The sequence below is a fragment of the Eutrema salsugineum genome, unplaced genomic scaffold (assembly GCF_000478725.1).
Source record: "Eutrema salsugineum unplaced genomic scaffold, Eutsalg1_0 scaffold_11, whole genome shotgun sequence".
Lineage (NCBI taxonomy): Eukaryota > Viridiplantae > Streptophyta > Magnoliopsida > Brassicales > Brassicaceae > Eutrema > Eutrema salsugineum.
This window is the reverse complement of record NW_006256901.1, coordinates 8211577-8233793: the sequence shown is the minus strand read 5'-3', so window position 1 is coordinate 8233793 and position 22217 is coordinate 8211577. Positions and strand designations below refer to the sequence as shown.

Below are 22217 nucleotides of genomic sequence, written 5' to 3'. Positions count from 1 at the left end.
CTTGATCCGCAAGGAATAAGCTTTGGCAAAAAGGAATATTCACGAGATATTCTCCTTTTTCCGCAAGTAAAAGGATTCGGAAATCTTTCGTTATTATCTCGACGCAATCTTTTATTTCCTAAGATTTATCCTTTCAATATGCAAAAAATATTTCGCAGGAACTAAGAAGCCCACGACCCACGCCCAGCTATATAGAGCCCAAGAGCCCTAGGAGCCAACTAAAAAATGCAACGAGCAACGACCACGAGCCCGGCACCGGCACCGGCGACGGCGGCGTGTAGGTGTTTTTGCATAATGCCATTTTACTCCCACAATGCTGTTGACCCTTATTGTGAGAATGTCATATATATACAAGAGATTTTTCTCCTTAATGAGCAATGTGGGACAAATACACTTCCACTAAACTTCCACTTTTAGTTATAGCCAATAGGAACATTACATTTCCATAGGCTGAAACCCAAATCTCAAATGAATTTATAAGGCCCATTTGCTTATTAAACTTCATTTTTTATTCACACACAAACTCAATATTACAAGTCCAAATGCTTATTAATATTGGGTTCCAACAAAAATATCAACTTAGCCGTATATAACTTCATACAAGCACCCGAGGAGGAACAAGTAGAGGACACGGCTCAAACTCAACCGAACCAGCCACGATCTAGCAAGAAAACATGAATAAAATCTCTCTTGACAGGACAAAGAGTCGAGACCATCACAAAGCCCGAAGAGATCATCACTCAAGAGCCCAAGACAAGCAACACCAAACACTTAACCGATAGCGATCAACCGGAGCTGGTACAAGATACGCTAACTGAGGAAGAGGCTGCCAAGGAAGGGATTCACGTACTTGAAACAAGCATCATCAACACTACCAAGGCCGCAGAAGACCACCTGAAGATCGCCCCAACACACGTCAAGAACAGCGCACTTCTCCCATGGCCTCTTTTGCGTGCACAACAGGTAAACTATATTTATGAGTTTTGTGCAGGAACAGAAGACAAGTTCAGTGGTGACACCAGGGATCAAGTCTCAGTCAAGACTCAAGAGTTTTATTTTCTTTTTAATTCAGTTAAGTGGAACTTTCTTTATTTGTGTTTAAATGAGACAACTCGCTGTTTACTTGTTTCTTTGCCGTTTTCTTTTGTTTCTTTTGAAAGTCCTGTGGTTTTTGAGTCTTTTCTTTTCACTTGAGTCGAACCCTAGAAGGTTCAAGCTGATGGACTGTTTATAAAGTCCCCTTGCAGCTTTGTTGTTCGACACCTTTTTGCTTATCAATAAAATAAGGTCGTTTTCTTTGAAGCTTTTGCTTGAGAGAGTTGCTTGCCTTTGTGTGTGTGTGATTTCACTCAAAGGTTAGTGTTTTCTGTATCAGAGAGCCTTCCATCCTCTCTGTGGTGCCATCGATCCACCCTCACTTCCCCTGAACCGATCCAACAAGAGAGAGCGAAGGCCAGCTTGTTTGATCTCCATCGATTCATTGTGTTACTCTACCCCGAGGCATACATCATTTTGGTATCAGAGCCGAAAGGTTCTGTCATCAGGTGATATCTATTGATCTCTAGTTTATCTCTATTAGTTGTTGTTTGCTTATCTTCTCAAAAAAAAAAAAAATTAGATCGCTTTTGTTTATCCTAGGTTGTTAATCATTCGTATCATTCAACTGGTTCCATTTGTTGTTGCGTGTGATCTAGTTGTTGTTCCATTTTGTTCGAGTCTTTTAGTTGTTTAAAAAAAAAAGAGTTAGCCGTTGAGATTCTTGTCTCACAAGTTTAGGGTTCTAGACTATTGAGACTTGCAACCGCTTTGAGTTAGTCGTTTTCTCTGATGCTTGATTATCTTTGGTCTTCGTTTTGATTGGTAGCCTGTTCTTTGTTTCGTGTTCTAGCTAGAGTCCCAAGAGTTTAAGTCAAAAAAAAAAAAAAAGTTTGATGTTTTCCATTTCTCCATTTGTGCTACTTCCTTTTCAATAGTTTTCAAGCGTCTAGTCATTTGCAACTTTTCCTTTTACATTCTTGAGTATTTAAGTCTCTCTACCCCAAGGTACCGTGATTCCTTTTGTTTCCTTGTGAGCACAGGAACAACCTCGAGACACTATGGCTGAAGACCCCGTACGACAAGAAGCACTGATGCAAATGCTTACGGCGATGCGAGAAGAGATGAGGACGATGAGGCAGAAGTTTGGGGATCGAGTTGGTCGTCTAGAGCAGCCACCACCGGCACCGGCTGTTGCAGCTGCAGCTGGAGGAGCTCGAGAGGCCCGACGGAATCCACCCCAACCAGAAGAAGAGATGCCCATCTTAGAAGATGATGTTCCACCTGAACCGTTAGCACGGCAACAACAACAAGCTCAAGACCCCTTGAGAAGACAGAACGCGAGGCAAGACGAACCTAGAGAGGGTAATTTTGATGTTAAGCTTACTCCTCCTACTTTTGCAGGTAAATCGGACCCTGATGTCTACTTGGATTGGGAGAGAAGGCTTGAATACATCTTTGAGTGTTACGGATATTCTGACCGCAAGAAAGTGGCACTAACTGGTGCTCAACTCACCGACAATGCCCTAGCTTGGTGGTATATAAACGTGGCTGACGGGAGGAGAAACCGTTTTGCACCGGTCACCACTTGAAGAGACATGAAATTCTTGCTCCGATCAAGGTATGTAGCTGATCACTATCACTGGGACTTACAAAAACGTTTTAGAAAGTTGTCACAGGGAGCTAGGTCTGTTGATGAGTATTATGAGTAGTTTGAGAAGTTGGTGAACCTGTTAGAGCTCGAGGAGACTGAGGAGGCCTTGATGGCTCAGTTTATAGACGGTTTACAAGAGCGTATAGCCCGTAAGGTGGAACGAGATCAATATAGTGGGATGCATGAACTCTTTCACTTGTCAGTGCAAGTGGAGCAGCAGATCAAGCGCAAAACGGCCTTGTCAAATAGAAACCGTGCCCCTCAGACCTGGAACGCTAGTAGTTCCAAACCGGTGGACAAAAGAAAGGCTATAGAAATCGATTCACGCTACAAAGGCAAAGCTCCAAAACAGCTAAGACCTCACGTGTGGAGCAAGGTAAGTTCCCTAGTGCCCCTAGAACTCGTGAAATTATATGTTTTAAGTGTCAGGGGAGAGGTGACATGGCTAGGGAGTGCCCAAATCAGCGTGTAATGGTGTTGCTACCCGTGGAGACTATGAGTCTCAAGATGAGCTCAATGATGAGCCAGATGATCTCGAAGAAGAAGTAGAGTACCCTGACATGGGAGATCTCTTGGTGACTCAACGTGTGCTCAGTGTCCTTGTCAACCCTGAGGAGAAGCTCCAACGTGAAAATTTATTTCACATTCGTTGCACCATCCGAGACAAGGTATGTAACTTAGTCATTGATGAAGGATCGTGTGCTAATGTTGGTAGCAAGTTTATGGTGGACAGGTTGGGACTAGAAACCGTTAATCACCCTCGACCATACAAGCTACAATGGCTCAATGACATGACCGAGCTGAAAGTTACTGAGCAAGTCATCGTTCCCTTCAGTGTAGGCAAATACCGAGATCAAGTCTTGTGTGATGTAGTGCCGATGCAGGCTGGACATCTTTTGCTAGGGAGACCTTGGCAATATGATCGCGTCACATTGCACAATGGACATACCAACTTCTATTCATTCACTCACAGAGACCACAAGTATAACTTGGCCCCACTTACACCCTCCGAGGTACATGAATTACAAGCTAGAATGAGCAAGGAGCACCAGGTAAGTAAAACTAACTTATATTTCACTTCTGGTGCCATTTCAAAAACTTTAAGTGCCAAAGGCACTGTGCTACTAATGGTCTACAAAGAATGCTTGAGCGCAGGAAATAAGGAGTTAGACATACCCCCGGAGATTCAAGCTCTCATTGAACGATTCAAGGATGTTTTTCCTGATGAAATACCAGCCGGCCTGCCCCCCATTCGAGGAATTAAGCATCAAATAGACCTCATTCCAGGTGCAGCATTGCCCAACAAACCAGCCTACAGAATGAATCCCGAGGAAAGCAAGGAGCTTGAGATGCAAGTAAGAGAATTGATGGACAAGGGCTATGTGCAAGAGAGCCTCAGCCCGTGTGCGGTCCCTGTGTTGTTAGTGCCTAAGAAAGATGGCACTTGGAGGATGTGCGTCTATTGTAGGGCTGTTAACATCACAATCAAGTACAGACACCCTATATCTCGTCTTGGCAACATGCTTGATGAACTAAGTGGTGCAACAATCTTCTCAAAGGTGGATCTCAAGAGTGGGTACCACTAGGTGCGAATGCGTGAAGGAGATGAGTGGAAAACCGCCTTCAAGACTAAACAAGGTCTTTATGAATGGTTGGTGATGCCATTCGGATTGACAAATGCCCCCAGCACCTTCATGCGCCTAATGAACCAGGTTATAAGGTCTTTTATTGGTAAATTTGTTGTAGTGTACATTGATGACATTCTTATCTACAGCAAGAGCTTACCTGATCATCTCATGCATTTAGAATTAGTTCTTAAAACACTTTGAAAGGAAGAGCTCTATGCCAACCTTAAGAAGTGCTCATTTTGTACTAATCAGCATGTGTTTTTAGGCTTTGTTGTTAGTGAACAGGATTTACAAGTGGATCAAGAGAAGATCAAGGCTATACAAGAGTGGCCGACCCCTTCTACCATCAGCCAAGTTCGGAGTTTTCATGGCCTAGCAAGTTTCTACCGCCGGTTTGTGCGAGATTTCAGCACAATAACTGCCCCACTCACAGCTGTTATCAAGAAGAACACACCATTCACTTGGGGAGCCGCACAAGAAATAACTTTTAACTCCCTTAAGACTCGTTTAACTCAAGCGCCTGTCTTAGTTTTACCTGATTTTGATGTAACTTTTGAAGTTGAATGTGATGCTTCAGGACTAGGGATTGGAGCCGTGTTACATCAAAGGCAGAGGCCAGTGGAGTATTTCAGTGAGAAGCTAAGCGGAGCCACCCTAAATTACCCCACATATGACAAGGAGCTGTTCGCGCTAGTGAGAGCCTTGGAGACTGGCAACATTATCTCCTCTCCAAAGAGTTTGTGATACACACAGACCATGAAACCCTCAAGCACCTAAGAGGTCAAACAACTCTAAAGAGAAGGCACGCCAATTGGCTGGAGTTCATTGAGACTTTCCCTTACGTCATTAAGTACAAAAAGGGGAAAGACAATGTGGTGGCAGATGCGTTGTCTCTGCGACATACATTGATCTCAACTATGGAGGCCAAAGTCTTGGGATTTGAACACATCAAGGGGTTATACGAAGAGGATCTTGACTTCTCTGAGAGCTACAAGTCAAGTGGAAAAGGAGCCTTTGTAGCCTACTACTTGCACGATGGGTTCTTGTTTAAAGACAAGAGGCTGTGCATTCCACAAGGGTCTATGCAAGATTTACTAATAAGAGAAGCTCATGGTGGTGGCCTAATGGGTCATTTCGGCATGAACAAAACCCTAGCCGTTCTGGTGGACCATTTCTTCTGGCCACATCTGAAGAAAGATGTGGAGAAATTTTGTTCAAAATGCATCACTTGCCGCAAGGCTAAGTCCAGGTCACATCCCCATGGCTTATACATCCCTTTACCTATTCTTAATGCCCCTTGGGTGGATATTTCCATGGATTTTGTACTGGGTTTATCCAAGATCAGGCACAAGGATTCTATATTCGTAGTGGTGGACCAATTCTCCAAGATGGCACACTTTATACCTTGTGCGAAAGTGAATGATGCCACGCAGACAGCTGATCTATTCCTTAAAGAAGTGGTGCGTCTACACGGAGTCCCTAGGACCATTGTGTCTGATCGAGACACCAAATTCTTGAGTCACTTCTGGAAGACACTTTGCAGAAAACTAGGCACCAAGCTGCTCTTTCCCACCACATGCCACCTCAAGACCAATGGACAGACCGAAGTGGTGAATCGCACACTTTCGACCTTACTCAGAGCCATCATCGGTAACAATTTGAAAAAATGGTTAGAGTGTCTCCCCTTTGTTGAATTCGCTTATAACCGAGCCACACACTCTGCTACTAAACTGTCTCCTTTTGAAGTTGTATATGGGTTCAATCCTTTAACCCCTTTAGATCTCTCACCATTACCTCAAGTGGAACAAGTTAATCTAGATGGCTTGAAGAAGGGAGAGTTCATCAAGAAACTTCATCAAAAGGCCAAGGAGAACATAGAGAAAAAGACTGAAGGGTACAAGAGGAAAGCTGACAAGGGCCGCAAAGAGTTAGTTTTCGAACCTGGAGAATGGGTTTGGCTTCATATGAAGCCTGAACGATTCCCACACAAGAGGAACTCCAAGCTAGCACCGAGGGGAGATGGCCCATTCCGTGTCTTGGAGAGGATAAATGACAATGCCTACAAACTTGAGCTACCAGGTGAGTTTAACATTTCGCATAGTTTCAATGTAGCTGATTTGTCTCCTTTTGATGCAGGTGAAACAGTTTTGAGGGCAAAACCTCTTGAAGAGGGAGAGAATGATGAGGTCATCGAGCACTCTAATGAGGATCCCAATATCCCTACACTTCAAACTGGTCCCATGACCCGGTCCAGAACCAGGAGCCTGCGTGAAAATATCAACTTAGCCGTATCTAGCTTCATACAAGCACCCGAGGATGAACAAGTAGAGGACACAGCTCAAACTCAACCGAACCAGCCACGGTCTAGCAAGAAAACAGGTATGAAATCTCTCTTGACTAGACAAGGAGTTGAGACCATCACAAAGCCCGAGGAAATCATCACTCAAGAGCCCAAGACAAGCAACACCTAACACTTAGCCGATAGCAATCAACGGGAGTTGGTACAAGATACGCTAACTGAGGAAGAGGCTGCCAAAGAATGGATTCATGCACTTGAAACAAGCATCATCAACTCTACCAAGGCCGCAGAAGACCACCTGAAGATCGCTCAAACACACGTCAAGAACAGCTCACTTCTCCCATGGCCTCTTTTGCGTGCACAACAGGTAAACTTTATTTATGAGTTTTGTGCAGGAACAGAAGACCAGTTCAGTGGTGACTAAGAGCCACGAGAGTCCAGAGACACCAGGGATCAACTCTCGGTCAAGACTCAAGAGTTTATTTTTTTTTTAATTCATTTAAGTAGAACTTTTCTTATTTGTGTCCAAATGAGACAACTCGCTGTTTACTTGTTTCTTTGCCGTTTTCTTTTGTTTCTTTTGCAAGTCTTGTGGTTTTATAGTCTTTTTTTTCATTTGAGTCGAATCCTAGAAGGTTCAAGCCAATGGACTGTTTATGAAGTCTCCTTGCAGCTTTGTAGTTCGACACTTTTTGCTTATCAATAAAATAACACCGTTTTCTTTGAAACTTTTGCTTGAGAGAGTTGCTTGCCTTTGTGTATGTGTGATTCCACTCAAATGTTAGTGTTTGCTGTCTCAGAGAGCTTTCCATCCTCTCTGTGGTGCCATCGATCCACCCTCTCTGTTGTGCCATCGATCCACCCTCACTTCCCCTGAACCGATCCTCTGCGAAGGCCAACTTGTTTGATCTTCATCGATTCATTGTGTGACTCTACCCTGAAGCATACATCAATCCCTATACCAGTGTATGTAATAATTTGTTGCATCATACATTTTTAAAGTTATTGCATTTCTGTTTTTCCAAAAAAAAAACACCAATATTTCATCAATCTACCATCACACGTTCCCTTCGTTCCTCCTCAGCCATCTCTATTGCTCCTAATCAAAACAATTCTCTCCGACCTCATCGATGTACCTTCTCCCTCGGTCCAATTTGCCAGTCACATCTTTTCACGTTTTCTCAGTTTATCAATATATGTCGTTTGTAAGTTAAACTTGCAATGTCCTCTGTTTGGTCCTTGTCGGGTCCGTATGAGATTTCTTGTGGTATCTTCAAGTGGATCAGCTTCTGATGTGTTTCTTTTCACTCCATTGAGTTAATAAAGGCCTCCACTACTAGATTGAACTTCTCACGTAGGCTTCTATTCCTAGAGTAATGAAAAAGCACAGTTGATGCGAACTGCTTTAATGGTTATGTTGTACGATTATAAACATATATTAACAGTTCATGCAAAGGAAAATCTTTGTACCTAATGTCCGCACAACTTGTAGATTTGACACTAACTATTTACTTAAGCAGTAGCTTTTATATGAACTTTTCACAACAAAACTTGTACGTATTGGATTTGCTGAGTTCTGCCACCAAATGTTGATCTCCTGTAGTAGTATCTGTCACGAGTCTTCAAAATGATGATCCGTCTCATCAAATATCTCTTCCTAAAGCCACAAAACACAAATGATAAGAAAAAAAATTATGAGAATTGTAGAGAGGTAAGTATGTTTGGAGGTTTCCTAACCTGTAGAAGTTCTTCAATGACATCTTCCATTGTAATGATACCAACAGCTTCTTCCTCCTCGGCTAGTTTTGGCAGTGAATGTCCGTTAAGTTGCAGAATGTCGGCATCATTATCCTTTGACCACCTTTTACTCCTAGACCCTCCTTTAAACGAATTTGCTCGGTTTGGAAAGCTTTTCCATTTCTGAAGTGATCTCCTTCTCTTCAACTTCTTTTCTTGTGGGGATCTCTCATTATCCACATCCACTCTGACTTCGTTTAAACTCTCTATCAAAAGAGAAGAGAAGGTTATTAGTCTAGTGTATGAAATATCCATCTCATCATGTTACTCCCAAAATGTAAAAAGAAAAACCATTTACCGTTAAGAGCATCATTACCGGGTAAGGGGTGGATTTTGTCCCATTGTCTCACAACAACAGCCATGTGGCTGTGTCCTTTCTGGAACTCGTTCAATATATCATATAACGGTAAGGTTTCTGGAACTCTAGGTTGCATGAGAGAAAAACAAAAAAAAAGATTCAACAAATCTTGATTTGTTTTAGGTTGGAACATCAAACTGTAATTTGTAAATTGACCTTGGGATCCTTCGTATAGTCACATTCTTGACTTGTATTTCTTCATCTGGATTGATAGTCAATAAGTTCTTGACCTGAAGATAAATTTAGGAGCCGTTGGATGCATATTCTTCTGAGTACTGCTTGGAGTACGAATTGACGTGTAATGAGATAGAAATTTACCAAAACAAGTCCAATTATGTTTGTACGTTGCTCGTAGTATACAGGGACCCTGCTATGCCCTTTCTCAAGAATCAAATTCATCAAATCTCTGGTGAAGTACAAAGAAACAATGTTGAGCACGACTTAGATAGATCACTAACGAATCCGCGCAGAGGAGTTGAACAAAGCAAGAACTAGTACCTGTCTAGTTTGGCGTTGATATCAATCACAAAAGTCTCAGAAATTGGTGTCATTGCATCTTTAGCCATTTTCCCTGATAGTTCAAGAGCTCCAGCAATGATTGTTGTCTCATCATGTGTCAACTCTCCACCTTTACCAGCCTGAAATAGAAACTTGTTATCTTGAAGATGAGGGAAACAGAACTCGCAAGTTTGAGACATCAGAGAAATAGAAGACATGCCTCATTCCCATGAAAATCCACTAGTGTTTTCAGCTCGGCTCTGCGGAAAAGTGCTACACGACCATGACCCAGTAGATAGTCCAGCAGCTGAGCAAAGAATGAGGCAAAGATTTTCATCAGAACGAAAAGTCTTTGGACCCTCAAGAGATTTTGCAGTGAATTTGAATCACCTTACTAATCGGCCACGCAAATGGAAAGCAGATCCAGACTAGAACACGGACAAATGGTGCCACTATTGCGCCAATTGCCAAACCATGACGGGAACAGACAGACTGAGGTATAATCTGCAGATAAGACTTATATCAACCATCAGCAAAACTTCAAGAACGTGTCTTCATCAAACACAATTACATTTCAGATACATGAAACTGACTAAATGTGACGCTAAGTAAAACCAAATCTTACCTCACCAAAGAGAAGAATCAATGTCACAGAAATCAGAATAGCACTCCAAGCCGTCACAAGGGCATCAAGGAAAATAGGAAGTGCCTGAGGAAATTACAAAGTCAAGTCATTACTAAGATAAACATAACAACTTTTAACATTTTCGTAATATTTACCTCCATAGCAGCTGCATTGCATATTAGTAAAGTGCAAAGCAACAGATGCTGATTTTCCACAACTGGTAATATCTTTGCTGCATTAAAGCCAAAAATACAATTGTGATCACTAAGTAAAAGCTAATCTTCAGTAATAATTCACACGCTACAATTTAATATTCCCAGAAATAAATAAAAAAACCTAGACCCAAATTAACACATGCTGTAATTGTGACCAAACAAAAAATTAAAAAAATTAACAGATAGAATCTACCAGAAATCCAATCAAATTCATAATGCAATCTAGTAGCAAGTCCTCGTAAAATTTCAAGTTTTGGTTTAGAGAAGCTTACAAAGCTACAATCTAATAATCCGAGAAATCAAAATCTGGACCCAATTTAAGAATTTAATTAACTTAATTAATCAAGTAAAAAAATCATCAAATCATAGAGAGATTCTCGTGACGTCTACTTACCAAACACATGCGAGAGAGATTCCACTAATAATTTTAAAAATTAAAGGAAAATCAACATTCTCCTCAGATGGTGACAGTAACAAAATAAGAGAATCAAAATCAGCAAGAATCGAATTACCAGCATGTTTACGATCTCTGGGTGTACCGGATTTAGCCAGAACCTCAAGATCAACGAGACTCATGGACATAAGACCCAAAGTAAGACCAGACATGAGTCCAGCGAACAAGACAAGAAACACTATCACTACGATGTGTATGAAGAAGTTTGTCTCACAGCATTCATACTCCACCGCCATTTAGAAAAAAAGAGAAAATTGGAAACCCTAATCTTATGTTTTCTAAAGCTTCTTCGACATATTCGAAATCATCACGTACGGACAAAAACAACCGCTTCGAAGACAGTGAAAAAAAAATCAGATGAAGATGACGAGCTCAGATTATTTTTCTGATGGGCTTTTGAAAAGATTTGTGATTTGTGACACACGAAATACGAACAAAGCCGAGAATTATGAGAGAGATCCGAGTAATTAGTGGAGACGAAAAGTGAAAGAAAAAACACTATAAGCATTAAGAAGAGAAACGCTGGAGATGGAGATGTTTTTTTTGTTTTATCGGGCTCGGGACCGTTCAAAATGACTATATTACCCCTTTGATGATCTACAGTAGTGGTTTTTTATGTCATTTGACAGATCCCATCATGTTGACTCGATGATGTATCAATGATTGTTATCGGATTCGATAAGTATCATGGTACATTAATGTTGAAAGGTTATGATGTGATTTAAGGAATACTATATTTTAACTCTGTGCATTCACACGAGAATTTTTCATTTTTATTTTTAATATAATTTTTTAATAAAATTATATTTTATTATTTATTTCTTTTTAAATCAAAAATTTTGTTATTATATTTTAAATTTGAATTGTATAAATTTCTATATTAGTAGAATAAGGATATGAGTTAATTAAGTACTAGATTTTAACCCCCGTACATCTGCACGGAAATGTTTTATTTTTTTATTTCTAATATAAGTTGCATTTATCTTTTTTGTTTAGATATAATTTATTTTTGTTATTTATTTTTTTAATCAAAAAAATGTTATCATATAATTTTAAACAGTAAAATTTGTATATTAGTAGAGTAAGAGTATACATTAATTAAGTATACATTGATCTAATGTTAATTATAAACTTTGTTATTATGTGAATTTAGATTTACACATAAACAATCTATATATCTATGAATTTGTTAATCCATCCGTTTAGTTGTCTTAAATCATTTTTAATATCTTCCATGTTTTGACAAACTAACCCGTATAAGACTATAATTATAATTGTATGACCCTATAAATATTTACTAATATGGAATATTTGGACCAATTGATTATGAAAAAATATAATAAGATATTTATTTACTATTTGTGCTATCAAAAAAATGTATATATATATATATATATATATATATATATATATATATAAACGGGCTAACCTGTTAGTTTAATTGTCTCAAATCATCTTAATATCTTACATGTTTTAATAAATTAACTCATGGATCTTATATATATATATATACATATATATATAACTCTAATCAGCTCGATCATATTATTGTATAATATAAATATTTATTAATCTCAAATATTTGATATTTTAGACCGATTGTTTATGATAAAATACGATAAAATATTTATTTACTATGCATTTTTATAAGAATATTAGTTAAACTTAAAATTTTAAATTAAGTTTTTCCTGTATTTAAGAAATTCTAAAGTATTAAAATTTTTATGTAAATTTTCGTAATAAAATTTAATTATAATTTTTTTTGAATTTTTTGAATTTAAATTAAATTTAATGCAAATTTTTGTAACTAAATTTAGTTAAATTTCTAATAATTTAAAATTTAAATTAAAGATGAGCTAGATTTTAGGAAATCTAAAAATATCTAAATTAATAACTATTTTTCGGAAATTAAATATAAAAATAAAATAAAATATTATAAAAAAATTTTGGGAGTGTTTGGATGCAAGCACTAAATGTGCTTCTGTTTTAATAGAATAGATATATTGATCTAATGTTAATTATGAACTTTATTATTATGTAAATTTAGATTTAGACATAAACAATTTATATATCTATGAATTGGTTAAGCAGTCCGTTTAATTATCTCAAATTATTTTTTGAATATTTTACATGTTTTAACAAACTAATCCGAATAAGACTGTAATTATAAATGCATAACTCTAACTTGCTCCATCATATTATTGTATAATATAAATATTTATCAATATTGAATATTTTATACTTTATACCGATTGATTATGATGAAATATAATAAAATATTTATTTACTATTTGTGTTATTATTATGAAAATTTTATTTAATTAAAATTTTTTAATTAAATCTAACATGTATTCAAAGAATTCTCAAGTAACTAAAATTATTATCTAAATTTTCGTAATTAATTTATTTATAATTTTTTTTTTAATTTTAAATTAAATTGAACCTAAATTTTTGTAATTGAAATTAATTAAAAAAATTTCGAATACTTTGAAATATAAATTAAATATAACTTCTATTTAAGAAAATCTAACAATATCTAAATTAATAACCAATTTTCAAAATTTAATATAATATAAAAGAAAATATTTTTAAAAATTTTAGGTGTGTTTGGAAAGAGGCACTAAATGTGCTTATGTTTTAATAGAATATATTGTTTTTGTTAAAGTTTTTAAGGAATATTTTTCTAACTAAATCATGTGAGTTATAAAGAATGTATATTTATGAGTAAACTTTGGGATAAATTCTTTAATTTGCTTTTAAGATGCAAAAGAAAAAAATATTTTTATCAACTCAAAATTAATTCTGATTCGAATACTGGTATCCCGAAAAGAAAAAGAAAATAAGAAATGATGCTGATTTGATATCTGCAAGCAATCACGCTTTATATAGATTGGAGACTCGTTTATACATAACTATTAGGTGAGGATCCGCGCCAAATGCGGATCTGCAATGTATACAAAGTTAATTACAAAATTTATAAAGGCGATTATTGATAAGTAGGAATTTTGTAAGTTATATATAATCTTTTGAAATGATATGTTTTAATATTCTATTGTTCTAACAATCCTAACTATCATGAATCATTTATTTAAGTTTTTTTATAATGTTGAAAAGCTTCGTTAGTTGGATAATACTATTATGATCTGTATTGTTAATAAACTCATAAATTTCGATAGTTGGATAATGATACTTTTGAAAAAACTCATCACTTTATCAACCATAACCGTTATAGTTATGTGCATTAATATTTGCTGATGTACAACATTCCAATACTGCAGATCTTTAAGTTGCAGTTTGTTTCAGTGTGTATTTTGTAAACAACATTATGGTTTTGTAATCGATTTTCTTTATGTTTAATAAAAGTATAGGTTCTCGACAATCAAGAAAACCATTAATAGAAAAAGAGAAAGAGTATCAATTCTGAAGCATAAGTAAACCAAATTGTCATAAAAATAGACCATTCAATTAGTTAAAGTCTAAACCAAAATAAATAAATAAAACTATTGTTTCCCTACATTCTGAAATACGGACTTGTATACAATGTTCAAAGAATTGGTTTGTGGTTTACTTATAGTATCCGTTATTAGAATTTTCAAACCAGCTCTCAAAGTAACATGTGATATAGCCACATAAAGTTGTCCATAGAAAAATATGGATTTTGGTAAATACAGTCCAACTTTTTGAAAAGTCTATCCTTGGCTTTTACGGATAGTCATTGCAAAGGCGTCTATAGGGAATTGTCTATGCCTCATTCTAAAAGGGAACATTGTCTCAGTGAGGAGAAACAAACATTCATGGGATCAAGATCTTTTGACCAATATACTCACCAGTTATGTGGCTAGCTTAAATAACATGTTTGGCCAATTATGTTACCAAGAGTCTTGTTCTATTGCATAAACCACCTTTAGGGTCAATATTCAGAAGCAACATAATATGTGTTCTTATTTTTAATTTCAGTTCATGGTTCAGCAATCCTAAGATCTTAATACTATTAAGATATTCCTAGGTGTAGACTTTTTCATCAATATTGTCTTAAACCCTAAACCCCTTGCACGGGCATAGGGGTTTCACAAACGTACAACAGAACTTGATGTTATAAATTGACGATTGAAGAGAATTAAAACAATCATTTAAAACATAGATGATAAAATAAAACAAACCCAAAAGTAAACACCATCCAAAATTAAAAACCAAAATGCTACTAAATAAGTGTATGAAACTCACTAACCAATTGAACTAAGACAAAAACGAATTCTTCATCTCCACGTAATTGTTTTTCATCTTCTTATTTTTTTTCCTCTTATTTATATGTTGGTTTTTGTTCTGTATCGTCTTTTTCTTATCTTTCTTTATCGTTTTCCACCTTTATCTCTCCTTATTCCCTTAAAGTCTACTTCTTAGCTTTCTTTTATTTTCTTTTATTTCTTCTTCCTCCTCCTCTTCATTCTATATGTATTTTCTTACTTCTTATCTTTAGGATTTTTTTGTCACGTCTTCTTCTTCTTCTTCGTGTTTTCCACATCTTTTCCTTATCTTCTTCCTCTTCTACTTCTTCTTCTTCATCATCGCTTTCGTTTTCTCCGACTTTATATTCTTCTTGTTTTTCTTCGTTTTTTATATTAATCAAATACATGTACCTCAAAACTTTAACTCTCTCTCTCTATGCCCCTCCATGGGTCCCTCCCTATCATTCTTTCTCTCTCCATCTCCCTCTTTCAATATTTCTCTCTCACTATCTCCCTTCCTCTCTTAGTTTGTATATATCATATGATTTAGATAACTATATTTAAAGTAAAACATGTTTCGTATATAAAAAAATAGGAACACAAAAAGACGAAGTAACATATATTTAATATCACGTATCTGGAAGGTTTAACTCTCTCTCCCATTTCTCTTATCTCTATTTCTCTCACACATACTCTCTCTCTCCTTCTTTCTCCAAATTCACCAGCCTCTTCCCCTTCTTATTCTTCAACATTTTTGTCTTGTCATAATTTTTCTTATTATGATTTTTTTTTCTTTTTTTCTTCTTCTTCGTATTTTCCGTCTTCTTTATCATTGACTTCAATTGTTATTATTCCTTATCTTTTTTTTCTCTTCTTCATCTTCTTCAACTTCTCTCTTCAGATTTGTCTTCTTTTTCTTCTTCATCTTCTGTTTTGTTATACTCTTCTTCTTAGTCTTGATCTTATGGTTTAGTTCTTCCTTGTATTTTTCTTATTCTCTAGCTTTTCCTAGTTTTTATTCGTCTTCTTGTTCATTCTCCAGTTTTATGTCCTTTGTCTTCTTTTTCTGCCCCAAATTCTTCATCTTCTTCTTCCTCATATTTTCTTTCTTCTTCTTCATTGTCTTTGACTTGTACTTTTTTTTTCTTCTTCCTCTTATATACCTTTCGATTTTATTATTTCTCACCATTTTCTTTCATCTTCATCATCGTCTTTGATTTCTTTTTCATCATCTTTGTACTCTCTCAATTCTTCTTCTTCTTCTTCTTTTTTTTGATTTGTATTAGCCTTCTTTATTCTCTACTTCTCGCCAAAGTTCATTATCATTTATATGTCGTAGGTTATCTTCTCTCTCATAAGTGTGGGCACGATGGTACCAATGCATTGGTAAACAACCTCTTTGGTAGCTTTTATCTCTCATTCTAGCCAGTTCTTACCTATACTTACATGTCCCTGAAGACTTCAAATTTTGTCAACCATATTAGTCAGATAACAAAAACACATAAGGGACAAACTAACAATGATAAAATACTGATCAATTACATGTTCTTGAAGGCTTTAAACCTCTCTCAAATGGTGATAAATGCTGATCAATTTCATGACCCTGAAGGCTTTAACTCTCGTAAACACGGGCACAAAAACATTGTATCATAGTGTAGAAAAACAATCAATTTCCTAGCTTTTGTCACTTTGTCTCCTTGGTTCTTTTCTTTCTCAAAAGCATGGTCGCAGAACCATGGTATCAGTAAGTAGGTAAATAATCCTTTTGGTAGCTTGGATACTTCTAGCTTTCTTAAGTTCTCTCTAATCAATTCCAATATGTCTCCTACATCAAAGACAATATTGTTCTTCTCTCTCTTCTCTTTTGGATCTGTCTTGACCTTTGCTTCTGGTCTCGCTAATACCAGCCTCAAACACAACAGGTTCATAGCTCTATATGTAATGATTGCATCAAGAATTATAGCTGAAGCTGTAAATTGACATTTGAAAGCACTAATCTAACTATATAGATCGGAGTTCAGACACTGAAGAGATAAAGAGATTGCCCTCTGTTTTATCTTTTTATCTCATACTTGAAAGCTTTTATTTTTGTCCAGTTGGATTCTATCAAATGGCTAAGATCATGGTGACACCAACGATTACCCTTGCAGAGTTTGTTCTCTTCAAAAAGAACCCATTTTTTTCACAAAGATCATGCTAGTTTATTGTGAGATTTCACCTGGTCAATTAAGAACTCTCATGACATACTTTTTCGTTCTAACCCTGTTTTAGAGTTTGTTTTTTCACAGGTTGTGGCATTAGCAATAGTATCCCTAGGTGTGGCCATTACGAGAGTAACCGATCTCGAACTCAATTTTTTTGGTACATTGGTTGCTCTTGCTTGGATTATACAAGTGCCATCAATCAACTCCTCTGGTCTAATCTTCAACAATAATTTAATTGGACTGCCCTAGCATAAGAATCTCTCTCTCTCTTTTACCTGAGGCTTAAGCAATATAAGACTCTTAAGATAATAAACTTTTTACGAAATGAAGATTGATGTGGAACATGAAAGTTTGTATAAAGAAGTGTTGGCTTCATGCCATGGCTTGACCCGCAAAACCTTTCACCTGCAATACGATGATTAAACCTGCAAAACAACACGGAGGATTAGACAAAATCCATGAACCTAAATAATTACCTTTCTTTTTACTCACTTAAATCAATTCAAAAACCCACACCAATAAAAAAAAACACGTTAGTTCAAATCAATTTCGAGCGAAAGAAAAGAATACCATAAAATTCGTCAATAGAAATAGGTGAAACAAATCATTATAAAAAATACAAATCAGAAACAAAAGATACAAATTGGGTACATAACAAAAGGAATTTAGGTAGTAATTACGTTTCGACTTTAATAAATAAAAAACTAAACAAAAGAACCACAACATGTCCAAATACACTTTAGATCGTTTGTTTATTAGCCACACATTAGGCGAGATACAAAACGTCCACATGACGAAGTGGTGTATCGATCAAACACTGAAGGAAACAATAAATGAAGCAGACGAAATAAAATATACGAACTAGGATCAAAAGAACTTTAGAAATTAATCATGTGCCGTTCTAAAAAAAACAAAAGAGCATGGCATTTTCAGATGCTATAGATCGTCCAAACGACGTGATACAAAAGCGTCTACACGACGTGATAATGTATTAAGAAAAACGTACGAACAATCATATGCAAATTATTAATAGAATAATTAACTGAAGAAACAAAAAGGGAAAAAAGCGCTAGACCTAAAAATACATCAGTGTTATATCTAACAAAACAAAGATCTATATATATATATATATATATATATAAAGTAGAGTGTTTCAAAGTTAGTAATTCGCGAGATCGTGACACATGTCAAGATAAACAGTTAGATTTTGACACATTTTTAATAAATTATTCTGATATGTAATATTAACAATAAATAGAAAAAATTGTAATTAGTTCCTAATCCTAAAATGTAAAATTATCAAATATATAAAGAGAATACAAAATAAAATTACAAATAAAAGTCAAAGTTAATAAGAATAAAATTATAATTATTCGTAATCTCAATCATACAAGGTAAACTAAATAAAAATTAAAAATTAAAAAATTAAATTTTATTCTAAAATGTAAAGTTAATAAGAAAATTGAAATAAAATTTATTTTAGTTTTCACATTTAGATAAATAAGATTAAAAAATAAATTACTAATTCAAAAAAGGAAAAAAATTAATTTTCCATTTCTATATAAAAGAGATTTTTTAGTTATTGTTTTTTCGCTGGCTATAAAATAATAAACTATAAATCCCTATATATATAGGTCTTTATCTAGTATGTATATAGCCGGATGGACACATTAGGTTTTTGGTTAACACCGCCTTGAGAAGGTTATTGAAATCGCTGGCCCATAGCAGATCATTCGGGCTTATGAGGCCCATTTAAAGCGAATAAATCCATGTCATAGATTTCAACATGTAGGATTGATGATTGACCAATGAAAATTAATTAAAACTACATATATTAATGACACGTAGGACGATCGCTCTAGAGACGACACCTAAGATTTTTGACCTCGCAAATAATAGTATAGACGTAGGACGATCGCTCTGGAGACGACACCTAAGATTTTTGACCTCGCAAATAATAGTATAGATACGTTAGACTCTACTTGTGAAAATACACATAGTATAATTCAACTCATAATGTAAAGATAACCCTAGCCTTCTATGCAACACAAGCAAGTTTTAAAAGACATTTGTAATTAGCAGTTAATAAGTTCGTGGGCATTTGGTATTCAGATCGGTTCAATATGGTTTTTGTTTTTTGTAACAAAGTTCAACATGGTTCTTTCGCGGATATATGAGTTTAGAAACTATATTGGAATCAGTACAGATAATAAATTAAAGAACTTCTTTGGATCCAAAATATATTTCGATTTGGTTCAGACCATATAATTTTACACGAATTACAGCAAAATACTTATGTAAATTTGGTTAATTTTTTGCAAAAAAGTATAATTTTGACAATTATTACTAAGGACATTTGGATATTTCATTTATATTGGATATTTCAATTATTTCAACATAAACATAACTAATATCTTCGACGAGTTTATAATTGTAATTTTGGTATTTTGGTCCATTTAAGTCTACTAGATATATATTTTTAGATATCATTATATTATTTTCGAAGTGATCTGAGCTGTGGTTCAAAGCTCAGTTTTAGATGTCGTTTTGATTAATAAAATTCTTATATTCTGATTGGTCAGCTAATACTCTATTATGATTGGTCAATTTTATTTTAATTATTCTGTGATTTAAAAAAAAGAAACAATCCATAATTAAACAGATAAAAAATTATGCTTGCGTCCAAGAAAAAAAAATATATTTTTAAGATAAATATATATATATATATATATATATATTTAACAGTTGGTAGATTTACAAAAAAAAAATATTCTAGTTGTGATGATTAGAAACATACGTTATTATTCTGCATGTAGCAGGTTCGAATCCTACAACTCAAATTTTATAATATTTTTTTGGTCGACAATATAATATATACTTCACACATCAATGTTTAACAAAAACAAAATTATAGCTGTGTTGATTAGTAATCCAAATTTGTATCCTACATGTAGTAGGATCAAATCCACTAACTCATTTTTTCTCAGATATTTTTTGCAATAATAAAATAGTGCTCATATAACTTTGTTTCAATCCAAAACGGAAGTATTTTTCATTTAAATAAATTAATTTTTTTATAATTTGAATGATAAAATCCAATCTATAATTATCGAGGTATTTTTTTTAGAAAAAAATGGGTTGTGTGATAATTAACTTATAGGATATACTCTCAAGATATCTTGCCATTATCGTTACAAAAAAACAGATGCAAAAACGCATAAACCTTTAAAAGTAAATTGGTATTTTTAATTTAGTTCAAAAAGAATATTTTACTAATCGTAAAAAAAGTAAATTTTCTATAATCATAAAAAGTTAATCCGAAAATGATAGTTTTCTAACTGTAAAAAGTCAATCTTTTAGAAACAAATAGATTTATTAATATCTATATTTATTGGATTATAAAAAAAAGACAAAATCGAGTTTTGATTAATCAAAAAGGAAAATTCAATTATATCTAGAATTAACATAACTAAAAAATGGCAACTTCTAATTAAAGCAAAGTATAAAACGCTCACAGTGCTCCTCAAAATATGTGAAGACAAAAAAAAAGGGACCCCTTTTTCATATTTACGATCTCATGCCATTATCATTTAAAAATAAATTAAAATCGTAAAAAAGCTAAATTATCAGCAAAAATATAAACGTAAATTCGAAAATTATATATCATCGGGTTAAACTTGGATTTGGGCTGTCTAAATGTGAACCTATTTAGCCGACCTTGATCATATAATTTTAGGTAGAAAAATAAACCGTAAGTGTAGCTTGGGTTCTATAAATATAGTTGTATCTTAGTGTAACCCTCATTCGGAATAATTAAAACAGCCGTCTTAGGTTTCGAGAATTGGTAGAGCTGTGTTGTATTCGGTTTAGGTATTCATAATATTTAGAAACGCCTTTTTAGATATCGAAATCTTTAGAACCACCGTATTTGATATTCGGAAACTCTGTAACCGCCGTTTAGCATTATGTCATATGTTATTGCTTTCTACACGGAAGATCATACGAGTTACGTCAATGATAGATTTGGTATTTGTATGCGCCATAAGTATTTTTGATTAAATATACACCGAGGATCGTACATGTTCGAGGTTAGTAATGTGTTTTTCTGTGTTTTTGCTAGGTATTTGCATGTTTTGGACGTTGACTATCTCGAGATTTTAGGTTCGCAGCTTGATCAGAGCCAAACGTCTACAACAGGTTTACTTCTCCTTTGTTTAATATTTTGTAATCTATATTTATTTATTTATTGTTGTGCTTTCTTCAGTTTTTTTTTATATTCGGACGTTATTATTTTTTTTTGTACAGTTTTTTATATACTTTCTGACATTATTTTTTTTTAATTCGCTTTCTTTTTATATACTTTCCGATGTTAATTAATTTTTTTTGGTTTCACTTTGTTCAGTTTTCTTTAATATAATTTCTGATGTTAATTACCTTTTTGATTAATTTAAATCTTCCTATATGTTAGAGAGAGTGACTGAAGAAGATCTTCGAAAAGGGTAATTCATTAGCTATTGCAGTTTATTGATCTAGCTTCCCTCTTGCATGTTTCTGATCTATTATACATGAAAAGGGTTTCGTTGCCTACAATGGTGAGAATTGTTACAACGTTTGTCTTTCTTAATGATAAAACTCACAGCAGAATATCTGCCTCAAATCCTGCAGAAACCGGTTTGTCGCGTGAAACCCTAATCATGATTAATGATTCTGTTAGCTAGCCTCTGTTTAATTATTTATTTTGTACTCTTTGAATTACTTTCACTTTTTCTTTCATAGGTTTTCGAGTTTAAGGATGTTATTCGTATTTAATTTTTCAAAAAAAATTAATCTATTTTAGGTGAAGACTGAAGTGCATCGAAAAGGGTAATGAATTAGCTACATCGGTTTTCTTGACTGTTCGTAATTCAGTAACGTGTTTTTTCTATTGAACACGAACAGGGTTTAGTTGCATACAATAACGTAATTCAGTAATAGTTAGAATTGATGCAAATATATTTTTTTGATTTGTTCGTCTCACCGCTAGAACTTGCAATTTATTATCTATCTCGGATATTGTAAACCAGATTTTTAGCATGAAACCCTAACATCTTTCACTTTAAGTGTTTGTGTTTTTCGTGCTGTTTATTATTTTATTGGTTTGCCATGTAGTTGCATAAAACCCAAATATCTTTAAGTCATATGTGTTTGTGTGTTTTTATGTTAGTATTTGTTATAAATCCAACTC

General features: G+C 34.6%; 2 protein-coding genes across 4 annotated transcripts; one reads left to right on the top strand and one right to left on the bottom strand.

The window, feature by feature from the left end:
- The first annotated feature begins 2798 nt into the window (after positions 1-2798).
- On the top strand, positions 2799-4275 carry LOC112089826. Its single transcript, XM_024160582.1, has 2 exons — positions 2799-3065; positions 3139-4275. The coding sequence occupies exons 1-2, from the start codon at positions 2799-2801 to the stop codon at positions 4273-4275; spliced, it is 1404 nt and encodes a 467-aa protein (XP_024016350.1).
- Positions 4276-7722: 3447 nt separating this feature from the next.
- On the bottom strand, positions 7723-11028 carry LOC18026309 (DUF21 domain-containing protein At2g14520). Of its 3 annotated transcripts, XR_002901321.1 has the most exons (12): positions 10622-11028; positions 10050-10126; positions 9895-9978; positions 9660-9773; positions 9490-9576; positions 9270-9409; positions 9090-9177; positions 8928-9001; positions 8712-8836; positions 8354-8619; positions 8087-8273; positions 7723-7984 (listed from the first exon to the last, which is right to left on the bottom strand). XR_002901321.1 is itself a non-coding variant. In XM_006409594.2 (11 exons), the coding sequence occupies exons 1-11, from the start codon at positions 10797-10799 to the stop codon at positions 8229-8231; spliced, it is 1278 nt and encodes a 425-aa protein (XP_006409657.1). In that variant the 5' UTR covers positions 10800-11028; the 3' UTR covers positions 8024-8228. The 3 variants fall into 3 exon arrangements, 2 of the variants coding, with proteins under 2 accessions (XP_006409657.1, XP_006409656.1); XM_006409594.2 differs by lacking the exon at positions 7723-7984 and having other exon boundaries at positions 8024-8273; XM_006409593.2 differs by lacking the exon at positions 7723-7984 and having other exon boundaries at positions 8024-8273; positions 8730-8836.
- Positions 11029-22217: the final 11189 nt, after the last annotated feature.